The 17,184-nt window shown below is 46.2% G+C and overlaps 1 protein-coding gene and 1 non-coding gene across 2 annotated transcripts in view; both read right to left on the reverse strand.

Annotated features, from left to right (window-relative positions):
• The window catches only part of LOC135809210 (Fanconi anemia group D2 protein-like), a 62,946-nt gene that overhangs the window by 3,692 nt on the left and 42,070 nt on the right, over positions 1 to 17,184 (reverse strand). Inside the window, exons 39-46 of the mRNA XM_065322500.1 lie at positions 16,605 to 16,679; positions 16,185 to 16,262; positions 15,791 to 15,892; positions 14,567 to 14,606; positions 2,556 to 4,125; positions 2,116 to 2,408; positions 910 to 932; positions 628 to 679 (exon numbers count right to left, since the gene is read on the reverse strand). Of these exons, the coding sequence (XP_065178572.1) occupies positions 4,094 to 4,125; positions 14,567 to 14,606; positions 15,791 to 15,892; positions 16,185 to 16,262; positions 16,605 to 16,679 (327 nt within the window). The 3' untranslated portion in view covers positions 628 to 679; positions 910 to 932; positions 2,116 to 2,408; positions 2,556 to 4,093. The remainder of the gene's footprint in view (positions 1 to 627; positions 680 to 909; positions 933 to 2,115; positions 2,409 to 2,555; positions 4,126 to 14,566; positions 14,607 to 15,790; positions 15,893 to 16,184; positions 16,263 to 16,604; positions 16,680 to 17,184) is intronic.
• On the reverse strand, positions 16,017 to 16,089 carry Trnaa-agc (transfer RNA alanine (anticodon AGC)). Its single transcript has one exon. It is a non-coding gene; the product is annotated as a tRNA-Ala (tRNA).

The following is a 17,184-nucleotide window of genomic DNA, read 5'->3' on the forward strand; positions in this document are numbered from 1 at the left end:
AAGAGAAGAGCAAGCCAATGATCTTTCAAAAAGTAGACGTGGAGACAAAAATCGTAAAATAGAGTAAAATAATGCAGAGTGCAGAGTGCACAGTAGTAGACATACTGTCGGACGTGCTACCAACAGCCAGAAAGGGACGGAGACGAACGTTTTCTTGTGACAATCATCAGTGGAAAATTATTGTCACTAAATCCTTCTCCAAGACAAATGAAACTTATACAGAGAGATAGAATATGAGACCAAAACATTAGGTGACACAGTTATAGAGTTAGTCTCATATGCTATCTCTCCGTATGCGTTTCAGTTGTCCTTGAGAATGATTTAGTCACGATAGTTTTCCACTGATGATTGTCACAAGAAAACGGTCGTCTCCGTCCCTTTCTGGCTGTTGGTAGTACGTCTACTAATGCCTACGCATTCTGCATTATATTACTCTATTTTACGATCTTTCAAAAATTCTTCAATTCTAAGCGTAAGCACAAACAACAACAACAACAACAACAACAACAGCAACAGCAACAGCAACAACAACAACAACTCTTATTGGCGATGGTGCCATCGTGAGAATAAAGAATTCCATTCAAACAACAACAGAGAACAGAAGCAAGCATGATAGGCTGAACTCACATCTTGGCATATACGGCTTCCAACTGTGTTGCCATCAACCTGGAATTCAGCGCTGGAGTCAAACGCAATATCAATGCGTGCACAAACACACACACACACACACACACACACACACACACACACACACAAACATATTGAGTCTTAGACACCAGCAGCATGCATACGAGAAAGAGAAAGAGAGAGAGAGAGAGAGAGAGAGAGACTAGGAGTTAATAAAAGTTAGACATCAGCAGATTGGGCCAGCCAAATGTTCATATCTAAGCAGCAAGAAATATATCTTACCATAGCTGTTTGTTGGTCTGAATCTGAGGTTACCATGGGGTTGATCAGCACAACGTGTAGAAACACACACACACACACACACACACATAACCACACACACACACAACCACACACACACACAACCACACACACACACACAACCACATACACACACAACCACACAACCACACACACACACACACACACACACACACACACACACACACACACACACACACACACACACACACACACACACACACACACACACACACACACACAACCACACACACAATGCACACGGTTACACACCAGTAAACAACATCGCAAGTGGTAGCAAAAAGTACATTCACTGACACTCACATGCATCACACAGCCACACAATACCAATATGAGAGACGAGGATGCCTGCGAAACCATTGGTTTTAATACAGCACACTAGTATGTTGTTTCAATGATGGCTACATTCACCAGGAGTACTGCAGGGATGAATTTACTGTCATATTATGCATTTTCTGCTATACAAAATCACAATTGCGTTGCAGTCTTTGATTTTGACTAGCATTTTTCTTTGAAGGTTGAGTGTTTACCACATTGTCCTTCTTCAGAGTAATGTCTGAAAGCCCATCTGCCAAAACGACTGAAGCATACATGTGCTAAAAGATTGAGAGTGCCTGCACCACATACACTGCACTGTATGAATGTTACTGGACAGTGCAGGCTAGGCATGGATAGTCTGTATGTATCGCAGTTATCCGAGAGTCAAGGTGACTTTTGAGTAGCAGTAGATGATTTTGCATCGCAATCTGCGATGCGATACAGGATAAATTCATCCCTGTACTGTTTTGCAGTTCGTGTATATTTATCAGATCGTGCCTTCTAATACCAGGGCTACTTCGTAGTTGGCTACATACACATTCTTCCAAGTTGCTTCACACTATGATGCTGCAGTTGAAAGCCCTATTTGAATATGATGGCCAGCAGTGTTTGATGGTACGGTATGGGACATATACGGGACGGTGCCAGGCATGCCCGACGCCAGAAACAAACACACACACACAAACACATACACACAGATACGAAATAAAGCGGTGTGAACCCGGTTTAGCGCCAGACGCCACTAAAGTAAACGTCTTTTGCATCGCTTCAGGAATAAAAATCAATCAATCAATCACTGCACTCTGTGGGGTGCACATTCGGTGTCACAGAAGGTATACCGGTACTCACATGTACAATAGCCCACTCGCTACACTGGCCATTGCCATCCAAGTTACAGTTGATTCTTGCGCATGGCTGAGCAATTCCTTGCTGTGGCTGAAAGTAGTATGTGCTGAATACGAAGCCAAGAGGGCGGCATGCGTCATTCTCTGTGAAGTTCAACGTATGGTCTTTGAACACTGTCTGGTTATTCGGATACTCCGGTACCCAGGTGCAACAACCTGATGATCGAGTATTCGGACATTGCGATGCGGATGATGGTAGTGAGCAAACTTGACCATTAGCAAACCTCAGCGTAACCGCTACAGGGTTGAACCAACAGAAGACAAGATTTTATTTTATTATAATCATTCAATCTTCATTAATCATGATCAGAAAGTAAACAATGTATTCTTCTGGCTTCCTCCTCGAGTATGTCCAATGAATAAACTGCTCCACAACCTGCTCACCTGCAAACACAGTTAGTACGATAAAGTAACGCATGATGAACGGCGATCCCTCCCTTGGTGTATATTCACACAACTATCTGGCGGTGCTACTTCCAAAAGCGAATCTGATAAAATAAATAAGAACGATTTGAGTTACAACTCTCCCTCTCTCCTCTCGGAAGTACTACAACGCCAACTGCTGTAGCTCCGCGAATCCCAAGTCAATTATGCTTCTGATCCAGATGGTACGTGATCTCGAGGTTATGCTAGTACATGACCAAGTCAGAAACGCCCGGACTTCGAGCACAGTAGCAAGGCAACCTCGGGCCAGCCAAGGTTGTGATGTCCAAACAGCAAAGCTAAAGCGCTGACTTGCCAACTGACACTTCCCTGTCAAAAATCTGAAAATCCAAAAACTGAACGCCTTATTTGACCATACCGTACAGCGCTAGCGTCGGTACGCGGTACCTGCATGGATCAGCACCATGGAGATATGCAATGCTGTACAGTGTGCTATTGTTGCGGGCAGAAAATTAATGACATGGCTGTCTAGTTCATATCATGTCTATGCATTTGCCCGAGTTGGCAACAGAGCGCAACACTAGTATAAGTTGAGTTGGGCTGGGCTAAGGTGGTTCCAAAATGCCAAGAATACATGTAGCATACAATACTAGACAACACAGACATCAGAAGCCCAGCGTTTTAAACCTCTGCTCATTCAAACTGGCCATTACTGCTAGTGACAGCTGGCAGGCAGATAACGGAACACTAGCCTTATGGGGGAAAAACGACAGGGGAGAGGCAACCCGCTTCGGACCCGCCTGAGCCACTCATGATGTACACAGTCACGCATTCCTCGAAATCACTCACAGCAGCCCTAAACACAGTCGATCATTAGCTTGGACCAGAGCTGACAAAACCAACGCAGCCATTCACATTCAGACTCGCACTTGCAGTGCACCCGTACCAATGCGATAGCTCAAGTATCCGTTGCGTTTTAACCGGGTTGCACTCAATAACGACTCTTATTTACAGACAGAAAAAGGAAAACAAAAAGAAGAAAACCTCATGTTCGCATAAAGATGACTATAGCATAAATCAGATGTTTCCTTGCACTATTCACTCAGTATAAAGTGTATGCTGTTTCATGTTTCATGACATCAGGAAAAGATGCTGCATGAAGTCCAGCAGTCCTAATAATGTATTGACCAGCCTACAAGTAAAATGATAGGTTAAAAAACTTGAATAAACTTTTAGAATACGATGGCTTCCTCCTGGGTGACCTGTGATATTTCTAAACAGATGTGGCATGGCACGGCACTTGTAGAATTCTATAGTACTTGAACGAGGATAGGGATCGGTTCATATCATGGAACAAGAAACAACACTACTTGACGGTTGAATGAGACCACATGAAACACGCACGAAGTCGTGAATCCTGCCTCTCCAGCTCGGACTTGTCATCCTCAAACTCACTACAGGCCTCGGCGCCATACAGCAGATCAGAGAGCAGCCATGAGTCTTCTTATACGCCAGCAATTCAGAGAGAGGGGCCATGACTATCCTTCATCCTCCGAATCTGAGCCTTCCTCTGCAAAAAGAAAGAAGCCGGGAAAGAAAGACACAAGTTAGATGAAGTACAATGCAGAGCATTCACACAGCACTACAGCCTAGTACAGGTGTTGGAGAGTCAAGCTGTGATGGACAACTCAGCAGAAAGTCAAGTGCAGCTCACAAATCACCCACACGTGCACAAACGCAGATAAGCCCAGTACAAGTACACAGACGGTGCATTGACTGAGAGTACATTTTAATGTACTCTCATAGTATTTGCCGCACCCACTCGAATAAAAGCCCCTCTTGGATGATTGCCCCCCCCCTCCCCCCCCCCCACACAACGACTGTTTGAAAAAATACAAGCCCCTCTCAAATAGAAGCCCGGACTACTATTCGCAAAGGATGGGGTGAACAGGTAGTGCCATGTATGGTGAAATCGGTAATGTCAGGGGCGTACAAAACATATCGTGCATGTACATGCATGCACATAACGGTACATGTCCAGGTCAATGCAGTGTGTGCGAACTAACTTGTCTTTCGTTCGTGCCATCTATCAGTTTTGTGGGGTGGCTAAGCCTGTATTTGTGAAGATCTCGAGTAAGACCCTAATTCTTTATTTTAATTTTATTTATTCAACATCTTATGGCTTCCAATGGCAGCCAAAACGGGAAGATGTGGGTGATAGCCAACCATGGTAAAAGAAGGAGAAGATTATATACATGAAAAGGAAACAGCCGAAAAGCTATATTGATTTAATAGTTTTTTTTATTATGGTGCACGCAGTCATCAGCAAGCCCTCAGATTCACTTTAAATTCTTTCAATGATGCAGAAGTCTTCACTGAGTCGGGAAGTTGTAGCCACGCACAGTAGCCCTGGAAGAATGGCGATCTTGTGAATTGCGTTGACTTGGCCTTGGGAAGAGACACTTTGTTTCTGGTTGAGCGGCCCGAAACAAACCAGTTATAAGAGGCTTTATATGTTCAGGAACACAACCCAAGAGCATTCGATGAACCAATATACAGAGGCAAATTAGTCGGCGTTGCTCTAACGGAGTAGTCTGAGCTAATAAGTACAACTCATTGGAGGGAAAGGAAGGTTTCTTCGAGAACAATTTTTTTAGAACTTTCTTATGATGAACTTCAATGGAATCGGATAAGACCTTAGCTAGACCACACCAGGCTGTGGCAGCATATTCAAACAATGGAAGGAGATACATTTTATATATAGCTGAACGGCACGGAATAGAGAGATGTTTACAATGACTTTTAATATAGCCAAGAGCACGGCTGACTTTATTACAAATGTAATCTACATGAGCCGATCAGGACATGGATGAATCGAACATTACCCCTAGGTGTTTGTGCTCCTTTACCGTCTGAATTTCTGTAGGTGAATTGGGAAAGGTGAACTTAAACGTTGAGGCAGAATCTGTTAGAAACAGTACTCTGGTTTTTGAAGCGTTTGCCTGAAGCCTCCAACTGGACATCCAGGTGACAATCATATTTATCGCGTCTTGCAACTCTGACTCAAGCTGTTTGACAGTTTTACAGTGGCGCAAAGCAGCTGTATCGTCAGCAAACAATGACATTCCAGAAACATGACTTGGTAGATCATTAACATACAAAACAAAAAGCAATGGTCCAAGAATTGAGCCCTGAGGCACCCCCGACAGCACGGGTAGCTTTGGCGAGTCTGCTCCCGACACGGACACAAACTGGCTTCTCCCAGAAAGATAGCTCTCTATCCACTTCAACGGTGTGTCAGAGATGTTAAAGATGACTTGAAGCTTCCTCAAGAGACCTCTATGCCACACTGTGTCAAACGCCTTGGCAAGATCGAAGAAGCAAATGCCCGTGTACAACTTTTCTGCTCTTGCTCCTTTAAAAAATGTCCTGTACAAGGCGAGACAGCTGCAGTGAAGTCGAGTCTCCACGACGAAAGCCAGACTGAGCAGGGTGAATGGCAGGGGCAACATGGCTATACAACTGATCATAAAATATTCGTTCACATAATTTTGAAATGCATGATAAGAGAGAGAGAGAGAGATCGGCCTGTAATTTCCAGGAGTAGCTTTACTACCTTTGCCCTTAAATATCGGCGTTATTTTGGCCACTTTCCATGCCGATGAAAACTTCCCTGTTCTGAAAGACAAATTAAATAGAAGACATAGAGGATATGATAATGATGATGCTAGAGCCTTAACTTTAAATAACAACTTCGTTGGAGATGCCGTCCATACCAGGCGATTTGTTAAGCTTAAGGTGGGAGTATACCCTGTCAGCCGTATACTGGACTCGTACCAATACAAAGTAGCAGAACTCAGGAATGGATTGATATTTTTCCATGAAATTTTGAACAGTTATTAATTATACCCCAATGCACCAAATGGCAGAAAAGACAAGTGAGATTTCAACACAGCAGACCACTGGTACATCAGTACTGGAGAAGAGCGCACATCGCACGGTGGTCAAAGACCGTTTACAGCACAGTTGGTCAGAGAACAGTGCCTGGGTTCAAGAGATACCCTGAATCAAGAGGGGATACCACAAGCTAAAAAATGAGTGAACTAAAGTGCAGCAAATTCTTCTATTTGCTACTTAGTAAAGTCACCATTCAGGGTTGTCGAAGCGTGCGTATAGAAGTTTACTTTCAACCAGGCAGTACCATTGCCACAAGGATCAAAAACAAAAACTGTTCCACTCATATTGTAGCTAACAAAACACAGATTTCAAAAATGTATAGGTTTATAGGTTGGTATTGAAGCGTTCTTGAGATACAGTGTAAACGGTGGCCTAAACTACCCTATTTACAGCTAACTTTTGGGTGTCAAAATCGGTTCAACGATGAGTTCAAAACTCACCAGCTGCATATGTAGTGCCCTCATCTTCTAGATTCTGCTCCTCAATGCCTTTCCTACGCCTCCTACGTTGTCTTCTGCGACTTTTCTCTGCTTCCTTCAGCTTTCTCTCTGCACACAGAGTAACAGCGACCTCGGCCTCCATGCCTGGAGCAGATCGATCCGTATTGATTTTAAAGGTTAGAGTTTGATATTCAGCAGCTGTAATCTTGTCACGCTCTCTCTTCTCCATCCACTGCTTGCATGCATGACAGTGCTTTGTGCTAATATGGAGATCCAAAACACGACCAACTTCCCAGCCAATGCATGTGAAGACACCGTGCAGAGATGTGAAGCCGCGTTTCATCCAGGTGCCGTCAAACGTTACTTCAGTAATGTGCTCGTCTTTCTGCTTGCTCAAGTTCAACGCCTGCACATCCCGGGATGCTTGCTGCATACTGCTCTCAGCAACAGATTTAGAAGCAACATACAAGGCTTTCTGATGACACTGGAAAGCCGACTTCGATATAGGCGGTGGCAAATTCATGATACCGCAGAATTTACGCAGGCCACGATGACCCTTTCCTATTGATCTCGCTGCAAGCACACTGCGTCTATTACAATCATAAAAATACTGGTTGGACTTGGGTATGAGTGGATACTTGCTCATGCCAGCGCAGTCAACATTGCTACAAACTAAAGATATACAACTAGCTAAGCCAGCACGATCTGTCTCCTTGACAGTCAAACTGCCAGTTCTACAAATTTTGCATACGCAAATTTCTGAGACAATTGTCTTCAGGCACTCCATGTCAACAAGGCGATATCCAGCACACTCTTGCTCACTGCCATCGTCACTGCCTAGTTCAGAATCTTGAGGAGAGTCATCGCCACTGCTGGCCTTAGAAACACTAGCAGAGCTCTCAGAATCGCCTCTGTCACTTGAATGCTCATTGTCGACATCACTGTCTGGGTTCGAGTACGACGAGGAGTCACTCGAACAAGACGACGAGGAATCACAAACAATCCATCTGGGAAAGTCTACATCAAGCTTTCGCTTCGCAGCAGACACTGGCGTTTCTTCGTGACTTGACTCAGACGCGGAATCGCCATCTGGAACAGCCGTGGCAGCGGTAGACTGCCCAAAATACCTTTTAGAACGCTTCTTGGGGCGATAGGACAATTTCCTCTTGCCCATACTCTCAAGATCAAGGCCTTGTCGTTCTGAAACAGCAACATTTTTCTTGCCAACTAATCAAATGCAGCCGCCATGTTTGTTTATGTTACTAACAGCAACGAAACAGCAAGAAATTTCTCCAAATCTGCGCCGAAGTCACTCGTAGTGTTAGATTTAGAAACAGTTAAAAAACCTGTCAACTTGGTTCAAAAATTCTAAAATATGTTTTACGCACTCAATGAAACAGTAAATAACTCTTGACTGGGTGATCCGATCTCGCTAAAAGTTTCTGGAGATACCCCTACGCATTATAGCTTTCATTTGAGACCATAACCAGTCGGATCGACCGTCTTACGATTTTTAAGCTTCGCAATAGCTTTGCGCACTCCAGCTGTGGTTATTATCGGAGCACGAAACGCATTCAGGAGGCATGGGTGTTGGTCTAAGGACGGCAATGCTATGCGTGGGTCGTCAACAACCGCCACTGATGCAAATTGCTCGTTCAAAGCCGCAGCTTTAGGGCCGGGTTCCACTGCGGATCCGCGGCTCCGCTGCTCCGCGGTACTTGGCTGCATGCAGCGGAGCAGCGCGGTTCCACTGACACTCGCCATTCGCGGTACCGCGGTCGTAGTCCACACTTTTTGATGACGTTTCACCTGCCTGCGCGCGCGCGCGCGCACGCGCGAAATCAAAAAAAATCCTCGTGTTCTGGCCTGCGCAACGAATTAAATTTTGAATTTGAAAATTCTGGCGTACGAAACAATGCAAAGTACGGGAAACAGGTCGAGCCGCGACCGCGGCTCGCAGTTTTTGGTCAAGAATCGTAGCAAAAGCTCGCGATGAGCCGCGGCCTCGCTGCTCCAGCTCGAGCCGCGGTCACTATGGTAATGAGGACGTTTCAAGCCGCGAAAGACGAGCAGCGGAGCCGCAGTGGAACCCGGCCCTCAGCTGCAGGGTATGCTGCCAACTTTCCATTTGATGCGAGGTCAGGTATCCCAGGGCTATTTCCCGAAGATCTCTGCATGCGAATGAATTGATGCAATGAAGGGTGATTACTGGTATCGGAAATCAGGACCTGCAGTTTTCGGATATAATCCCGGTGACAATTTCGGGACAGCGACGTCACAATATTTCGTTGCTTTTTATACAGATATATGTTGACAGGACTTGGGTACTTCCTACTCCGACTGTGAAGTTCCGCCTTGTGACGGATAGCACCTTTCAATTCCGCATTAATCCAGGGCGGAAGTTGTTTCGACAGACGTGATCTCCCTGAATCCCTGATGGAGCAACGCTCATAGTGCTGGACACTAATGTGCTGCGTAAAGATGCGGTCTAGAACAGTCTGAATATTTGCAAGTGATTCGTCCACATCTGACGAAACAACCGTATGCCAGGCAACTGCCGCTAGATCATCATTTATACCCGCCCACATCGTAGGTGTCACTCTCTTAAAATTGTACTTATGGGCAGAAGATGACTGCACCCAATCCCTGGATGAAGCACAAGAGGGAAGCGGGTCCATGGGGATATCAAACTGGCATGAGACGAGGAGGTGATCCGATGCACCCAGAGCACAGGCTGTGTCTATGGACGACACTAGTTGGCTACGATTGCTGAAGATGAGGTCCAAGTATGCCTGGCTGCCTGAAGGTGCGGTGTGCGTGTTTGTGGCGACCAGTTGTTGAAGACCAAAGCAGCCAAACTCTCGTTGTATTGCAGCACCAGCAGGGCATGTCTGGTCAGTTGAGCACCAGAGGCTGTTTTTTCCATTCAAATATCCAGCGATGATGACGTGAGAGGATGATACAGGAATCATCCTGAGAGAATCACCAATCATGTCGCCGTAGCGAGTTATGTCCAAGCCCCTGGTTGAAGGCGGTCGATACGTACAGCAAACGACAATTGGTTCAGTACGGCTTGACCTGGGCGTGAGCTGGACCCATACAGCCTCACACATAGGACGGAGTAGATCCGGGCGATATCGTATGGACCTAAAACGGTGTTCTAGAACAAGGATTGCAACACCACCGTATGCCCGGGAGGTGGTGCCAGATATGTTCTCACAAGGCGGTCTGTCTCGCCGATAGGTTAGGTATCCCGGAATACAGAAAGGTATAGTAGGCTCTAGCCAAGTTTCAGTTAAGCAAATCACATCAGGGTGGTGTTGTTCCACGATTACGGACAATTCAGCATATTTATTGACACTTGAACGGCAGTTTGTTGTATACAATAGGAGCTTCTCGAAGCTAGTCTCCTTCACTTGTTCGGCTGGATGACACAGAGGAGCATATGGCCTGGCATTGGGGTTTAGGTTAGAACAGACACGGGATTCGGGGAAGAAGAAGAATGGAGCTGCATGCGGGTTCAGCGAAGCCACGGAAAAAAGAGCAGTCACTGATCAGCGATGTCTGCAGACACCTCCACCCCGTCATTGAACCTCCATGGCCGAACAGCATGCTGAATGAATAGTCTCCGGCCAGAAACAGTCACCCATCACCCGATTGGTGGTCTCCTCAGGTACGGTTAGTCTTGTGTAGGAGGTGCCAAAGTATCGCGATGTGGCTACGGAGCATGCAAGCACCTCCACATCTCGCTCTTTACACCAGTTGACAATAGATGTCGCCTCACAGCCAGGAGTGATATTGCCGATGAAGAAAACCTTCCTCCGGGTTCACACAGCTCCGGTTAGCACGTTCGGAGAGGTATTAACGGGTGTGGGCTTTTGATAAGCAGAAGTGACAGTCCTGGTCAGGGCCTCTTGACTGGAGTCACGACTTGAATTGTATTTGCTGGGCGAGCCCTCGTTCGCGCAGTTGTCCTTATCGTTATAGTAGTAGGAAGCAACGAGCTGGTTCTACCACAGGGGCACCCTGCCCCAAAAAAGGGGGTATTATTGAAAATATGTATTGTGTCATGTGGGTTCGAATCTCACTTTATATTTTATATTTTTAGGGGTGGGGTGTTATGCCCTGCCCTAAACAATAAGGTATTGTGGTGTCATGGTTTGGAATTGTATCATTTTCTTCTTTTTTTGGGTTGGGATGTTATACCCTGCCCTGGATCATGTTGCATTATGATGTCTAAAATATCACCATTTCTAATGTCAAATTTATCTCACTTTTTTCAATTTTATATAATCAGAACTCATAGTTTTGCAGTATTTTGGCTTGTAATTTAAATTTTTCGGATCATTTTCCGTGAAAAGTTAGCTAAACGATTGTCGTCGGTGACGTTGAGGATTACGGAACTACAAGAAGAGACAATAACGGCGTGCTCCTCCGTTGCTGGGATGATGGCAGTAGGACATGCTACAACGTCATGAAGACGGATGCCGAATTCAGCCTGAAGGGGGTTGAGGACACGTTCGTCAACGGTCGTCAAATTGAGTCACCCGAGCTGCTTGACATTATCAGGGAATTGAATAAACGTCAAGTCTTCCGCACGGACCGCACAATGATGAAATTCCGACGCAATGCGGTGCAGCTGAGAAGCGCATGCACCGTGTTCACCGTGTTCTCCAAGATCGTCATCTCCCCGTGGCGTGACCTTTGATCTTACCCTATAAAACCTGATGTAATTTTATTATGCATCACAATTGCTATCTGAAGAAGTCAATGTAAGATATGGCATGGTCAACCTCTCACCCCTATGTCGAGAAATTCTATTTATTTTCAATTGACGAAGATGAGCTTATGGTACGGCTTCTGGATGATGCCCATACAGCCTATGAGTTGCGGCCGCTACTTCTTCACCCTAACTGTGTAGATCATACACCAATTGCTTACCGATATGCTCAGTCCTCTTAATGCCAGCCGTGCTACACGTAGTCAGGGAAATCGAGCACTTAAATTTCCAGTCACTAAGACATCCGCTGGCACACATTCTGCCTCATTCCAATGTGTATCACTGTGGAACAGGCTCCAGCCCGACATCAGGAAAATCCCACAGTACCACCGATTCATGCGATCCCTCCCAGCACATGCTGCTTTTCAGTAATGCCACTGCCCGCTGTATTATTATTTCCTTTACTGGCCTAACTGGCTTTTACAATGTAATACTTTACTACCCACTCTACTCAGTATCATTACCCACTCTACTCAGTATCATTACCTTCATTACCCACTCTACTCAGTATCATTACCCACTCTACTCAGTATCATTACCCACTCTACTCAGTATCATTACCCACTCTACTCAGTATCATTACCTTCATTGGCCTTTTATACTTTATTCTCCTTTTTAGTCGATATCATGTAATTAGGCAAATTTGCCTGTTTGTTCTTCGACTCTAAATAAACAAACAACAACAACAACAACAACCAATGGCGATAGCTGAATACATCTGCCGGGTTTCGGCTCTCGTTTTGCGGGCAAATGCGAAAAGACAACGTCTGCCCAAGATTGTTGTCGGTGATGTTCAGGATTACGGGACAGCAAGACGGGAAGATAACGACGTGCTCCTCTGTTCGTGGGATGATGGAAGTACGACATGCTACAACGTCATGAAGACGGATGATACCGAATTCAGCCTGAAGGGGGTTGAGGAGACGTTCCTCAACGGTCGCCAAATCGAGTCACCCGAGCTGCTTGACCTAATCAGGGAACTGAACAAACGTAAAGTCTTCCGCACGGACCGCACGATGATGAAATTCCGAAGCAATGAGGTGCAGCTGAGAATTGTCCCTACACGCGTCACAAGGATATTAGTGCGCGTCGGCACCGTCGACCTTGACGAGAATGGTCTGACCACGAAGTTACCAGAAGTTGTTTGTGATGCAATGGAGAGTCGCAAACGAAAAGCGACAGATGATAACGACGACTCCATAGACTCGCTCGTCAGCATTCAGGCCTCGGAATCCTCTGATGTATATGAAGGGTCAAGGAAGCGATCGTGGAACATCTGCTTGCTGGGCGGACTAGCGGCTAGAATAGGGATCACCGAATGGTCCAAGTGTGTACATGATTATTGTTTCCAGCATCGTGAAATGAGCGTTGTGGAATCGCAGTCGTCTGCCTTTGGCACTGAGGACCTGAGGAGAGTTGATTGTTACTTCTACTCAGCAATGAAGCGATCATCAGCTCTCTTTGTTCTAATTATTGAGAGGACATACCGGCATCGCAATCAAGTAAAGATTAGGCAAACCTCGCCAACCTCCAACAAGAGACGAAGGTATCATTTCTCCAAATGCAAAGACGATCTTTGTGAGTTTGTGACTTGCATTTGCGTGCATACATGAGCAAGTCACGGACCACGGCACGTGCGCGGCTACCATGCCATCTCGAACCGACGCCATCTTTCTAAGTTGCCGCTTCTTGACAGCCGTGCCGGCGTCAGCCACTTTACATTCACTGTACAGCTTAGTATACAGAGTGAAAGGTACGAAGTTGCCGTTGCTATATTCATGAGATTAGCCAACTTGCGCGTGCACATCCACATAAACTGGCTCGTCGGCTCTACACAACACAGATCTGTGTGAGGAGAACCAAGAGCAAATTTTATTTACTCTTGGGAGAACTGGTGGTGGTCTCGAGAATGACGTTGGCGATTCTGCGACTCGGCCTTTCACGGCCAGCGCCCATTATAGCTATTCGCAAGTTTTGGAAGAGTGCAAATAAAGTCGCACTGGTCGTACTGGAGAGAGAGAGAGAGAGAGAGAGAGAGAGAGAGAGAGAGAGAGAGAGAGAGAGAGAGAGAGAGGAGCCTGCTGGAGAGAGAGAGCTCTCCTGGAGAGCATTATCTCGGAGAAGGACGTTCGACTGGAAGAGAAGGAGGTCAGAATCGAAGAGCTGACCTGCGATGTCGCTCGTACTGTTGCTAAATACTGCGCCGTTGTGTATAACCGCGTGGTGTTAGACCAGGGTCTACGGGTCGGGTGCTCACTTGTCACCAATGTATGTGTAGGTCATCAACTACACATTTGGGGCATGTTCGATTGGTAGGATCGGGATCCCAATCCACCGGATCCACTGGATTCACACCCTTTCGATTGGTCGAATACGGATCTGGATCCTTCGGATTTGGATCCGGTCAACCCACCTCGGGGAGCAGGGTTGACCGGATCCAACGGATCCAAATGTGACCTTCGTGCGTATATGGCGGATAAAAATCGTTTTTGTACACATTGTGGTACGCACACGTGGATCGAGATAGAGCTTGTTGACTTTTTGTACAACTGGCGCGGTGAGTACGACTTTCTATTACTTCTTCAACATGGCAACAGTCAAGGCCCCCCCCAAAAAAAAGTGTCCAGTTGACTCTGAAGGATCCGACGGATCTGAGATCTGGATCCCGATCCTTACCAATCGAACATGCCCTTGGACACTGCCCGCCTACGGTACTCTATCTGGAGATACTTTTTTTAAGTAGATATTTTGGCACCCAGGCGAGAAGGATAGCGCTCCCCCTACACACAGCCGTACACCAAACAAATAGTTTGAGCACACATGCCATACCATACCTGATAATTGCTGGTCACTTTCATTTCCAGCATCATCGACCTGGAGAGAGAGAGTGTGGGCAGGTACAGAAGGGAAGAAACACTGAAATAGGTAAAACATGTAGATTACTGAAATCCACCGCAGGCTGACATCACCTTTGCCAGGCACTACACATATTAGGAGCCAGATCATCAAGTCTGTGGCAAGCCCATCGCCCTTGGGGCCATTTTCATGCTTGGATGCAGCTTGTTTCGTACTTCGGAACAAATTAGGGCGCGTTCAGATTACCGTGAACCCCGTCAAACCGTGAATGCCGATAAACCGTGAAGGACACTCACACTACCGATAAACTAACGTTACCGGTACGTAAGTTTTGCACCTCTCAACGCGGCACTGAGAAGGGATTTTCCCTTTTTCCCAGCCTGAGCACTCTTTTTACTGCCGGAAAAGTTTTACTGCTGCAGCAGCCGCGGCAGTAAAACTTTTCCGCCGGTAGCGTGCCAGTAACGTCACGCGATCAAATCACCTTGGAAACTTTCCCATTCCGTCACTTTTTATCGGTAGTCTGAACGCGCCCTTAGCGAATTTCTGGCCACCGAGCTGACATACAGATGTCAGAGTTGGCAGGTGACCACCCACTGGGTCATACAAATCACATAATGGGCATGGGCATCTGAGCGACTGTCCAAAAACCTTATAAACTTCCGCACACAAAGTTATGTTTTCGGATGAACGAAACCTTGGGTCATTCGAGAAAACTAGAGCAGGAGAAACTCCTGGGTCACTTCTGTGAGAGCAGGAACAACAGCTACACAATAGCACACAACGATAATGAATTAGGACATTTCTCTTTAGGCATCAGGACCAAAACGGTGTTGAATGAGGTGTCGAACAATTGTTTTTCTTTTCTCTTCTTGGAAACGCGACTTGCTGGTCAACAACCTCGAAGGAAGCTAAAGATACTATCGTTTTCTAAGATAAAATTAGAAAAATGGGCAACTCCAGGATAATTTTCAAAAGACTCGCGCTTGCATCCGACGCCATATCGGATGAATGCTGACGAGACCACATGTAAACAGCAATGAGACGGTAGGTGAGTAGATCAGACCCACTACAAAGACTTTTGCAGTCAAAGACTGAAAGTGCCGTTCTCTGCACCCATGTTACCCAAACATGAACGTTTAAAATCCTAGTAGCAACCACTACACACTGCAACAGCATAGTGTCAACACTATGCCACTGACCTGCTGGGGAGTCTGCGAAAGGATCTCCTCTCCCTGGATATCACGATTCTTCAGATTGCCTATCCAGAAAGCTTGGTGGCAGTCATTCACTGATAACATAGCCTGCAGAAGACGCAAAGGAAAGAAAGGTAAAAAGCATTACTGGCAGTCACTGGCTGAGTTTGACGTCCCCCAGCAGAGAATTCTGCAACGAACAACAACAAAAAAGAGAAGAAAAAAGTGTGCCTGGAGAACCCGGGTATCGATCCCGGTACCTCTCGCATGCTAAGCGAGCGCTCTACCATGTGAGCTAGTCCCCCTGCTTGATGTTAGGAGCGAGCAAAGTATCCCTGTACTGTAAGTGCATCGGCGAGGAACAGCAATGCAGCAGAAATCGCTATTCAGCCTGTCTTACCTTGACCCTGAATACAAACGCTTCCAAACACTTCTTCAAAGCCGGCACATGGTTAGTCAGTACTACGTCTTTCATCACCTACACAGCAAGTATAGCAGCAACAGCAAGTATAGCAGCAACAGGAAGTATAGCAGCAACAGGAAGTATAGCAGCAACAGGAAGTATAGCAGCAACAGGAAGCATAGCAGCAACAACGGCAGCAGCAGTGGCGGCAGCAGCAAGAGCAACAGCAGCAACAACAAATTGTGGTCAAGGCAAGAATGAGCGCATGAAACCAGTTCAGAGAGCCTACGAGGGGCCAAAATGCAAGCCAGGAGGATGCCCAACTGGTGATATATCAGCATCCGACAAAGGTGATACTGTAGTTAGTGCACGAGCATGCAGTGGACCACGAGTTAACGCAGTCGCCAACATGCTTACCTTGGAGTGCCCAGAGAAGTGATGCAACGACCGTGTGCTCTGCTGAAGTGTCTTTAGCAAAGACTGCACGTCCTCCTTCACGTGCACATACGGAGTGAGCGGGCACACACCCACACCCACAACACACACGGATGCGCGTACACGCACATGCACACACACACATACACCAACAACACACACGGATGCGCGTACACACACACACACACAGTACACCATCGGGATGGCAGTTGCTGGTCAATCAGCGATAACCTCCTAATTCTGAATGGAAGCTCACTTACAAAGACAAACAACGTAAAGAGTCTAAAGACTAAATAATGCTGTCATCGCTTTTGAAAGTGCCTTTTGTGTGCAAAGGTGGCAGTCGCTTATTTCGTCAGACTTTCCCCTTTTCCATCTTTCTCCAATCAACACCACATTTATGCAAAGAACAGGGAGAGGAAACAAACATGTCTTCTAAGCTAAAGGCTCGGCAGTAGAAAATTACAGCCAGGGAGTCGTAAAATAGTATTTTACGACTCCCTGATTGCTGCCTGCTCGGAGGAGAGCAATTCGTCAACCAATTAGGTTAGTGAAACCCTTC

This window comes from Sycon ciliatum, chromosome 2, assembly GCF_964019385.1.
Source record: "Sycon ciliatum chromosome 2, ocSycCili1.1, whole genome shotgun sequence".
NCBI classification, from domain to species: Eukaryota; Metazoa; Porifera; class Calcarea; order Leucosolenida; family Sycettidae; genus Sycon; species Sycon ciliatum.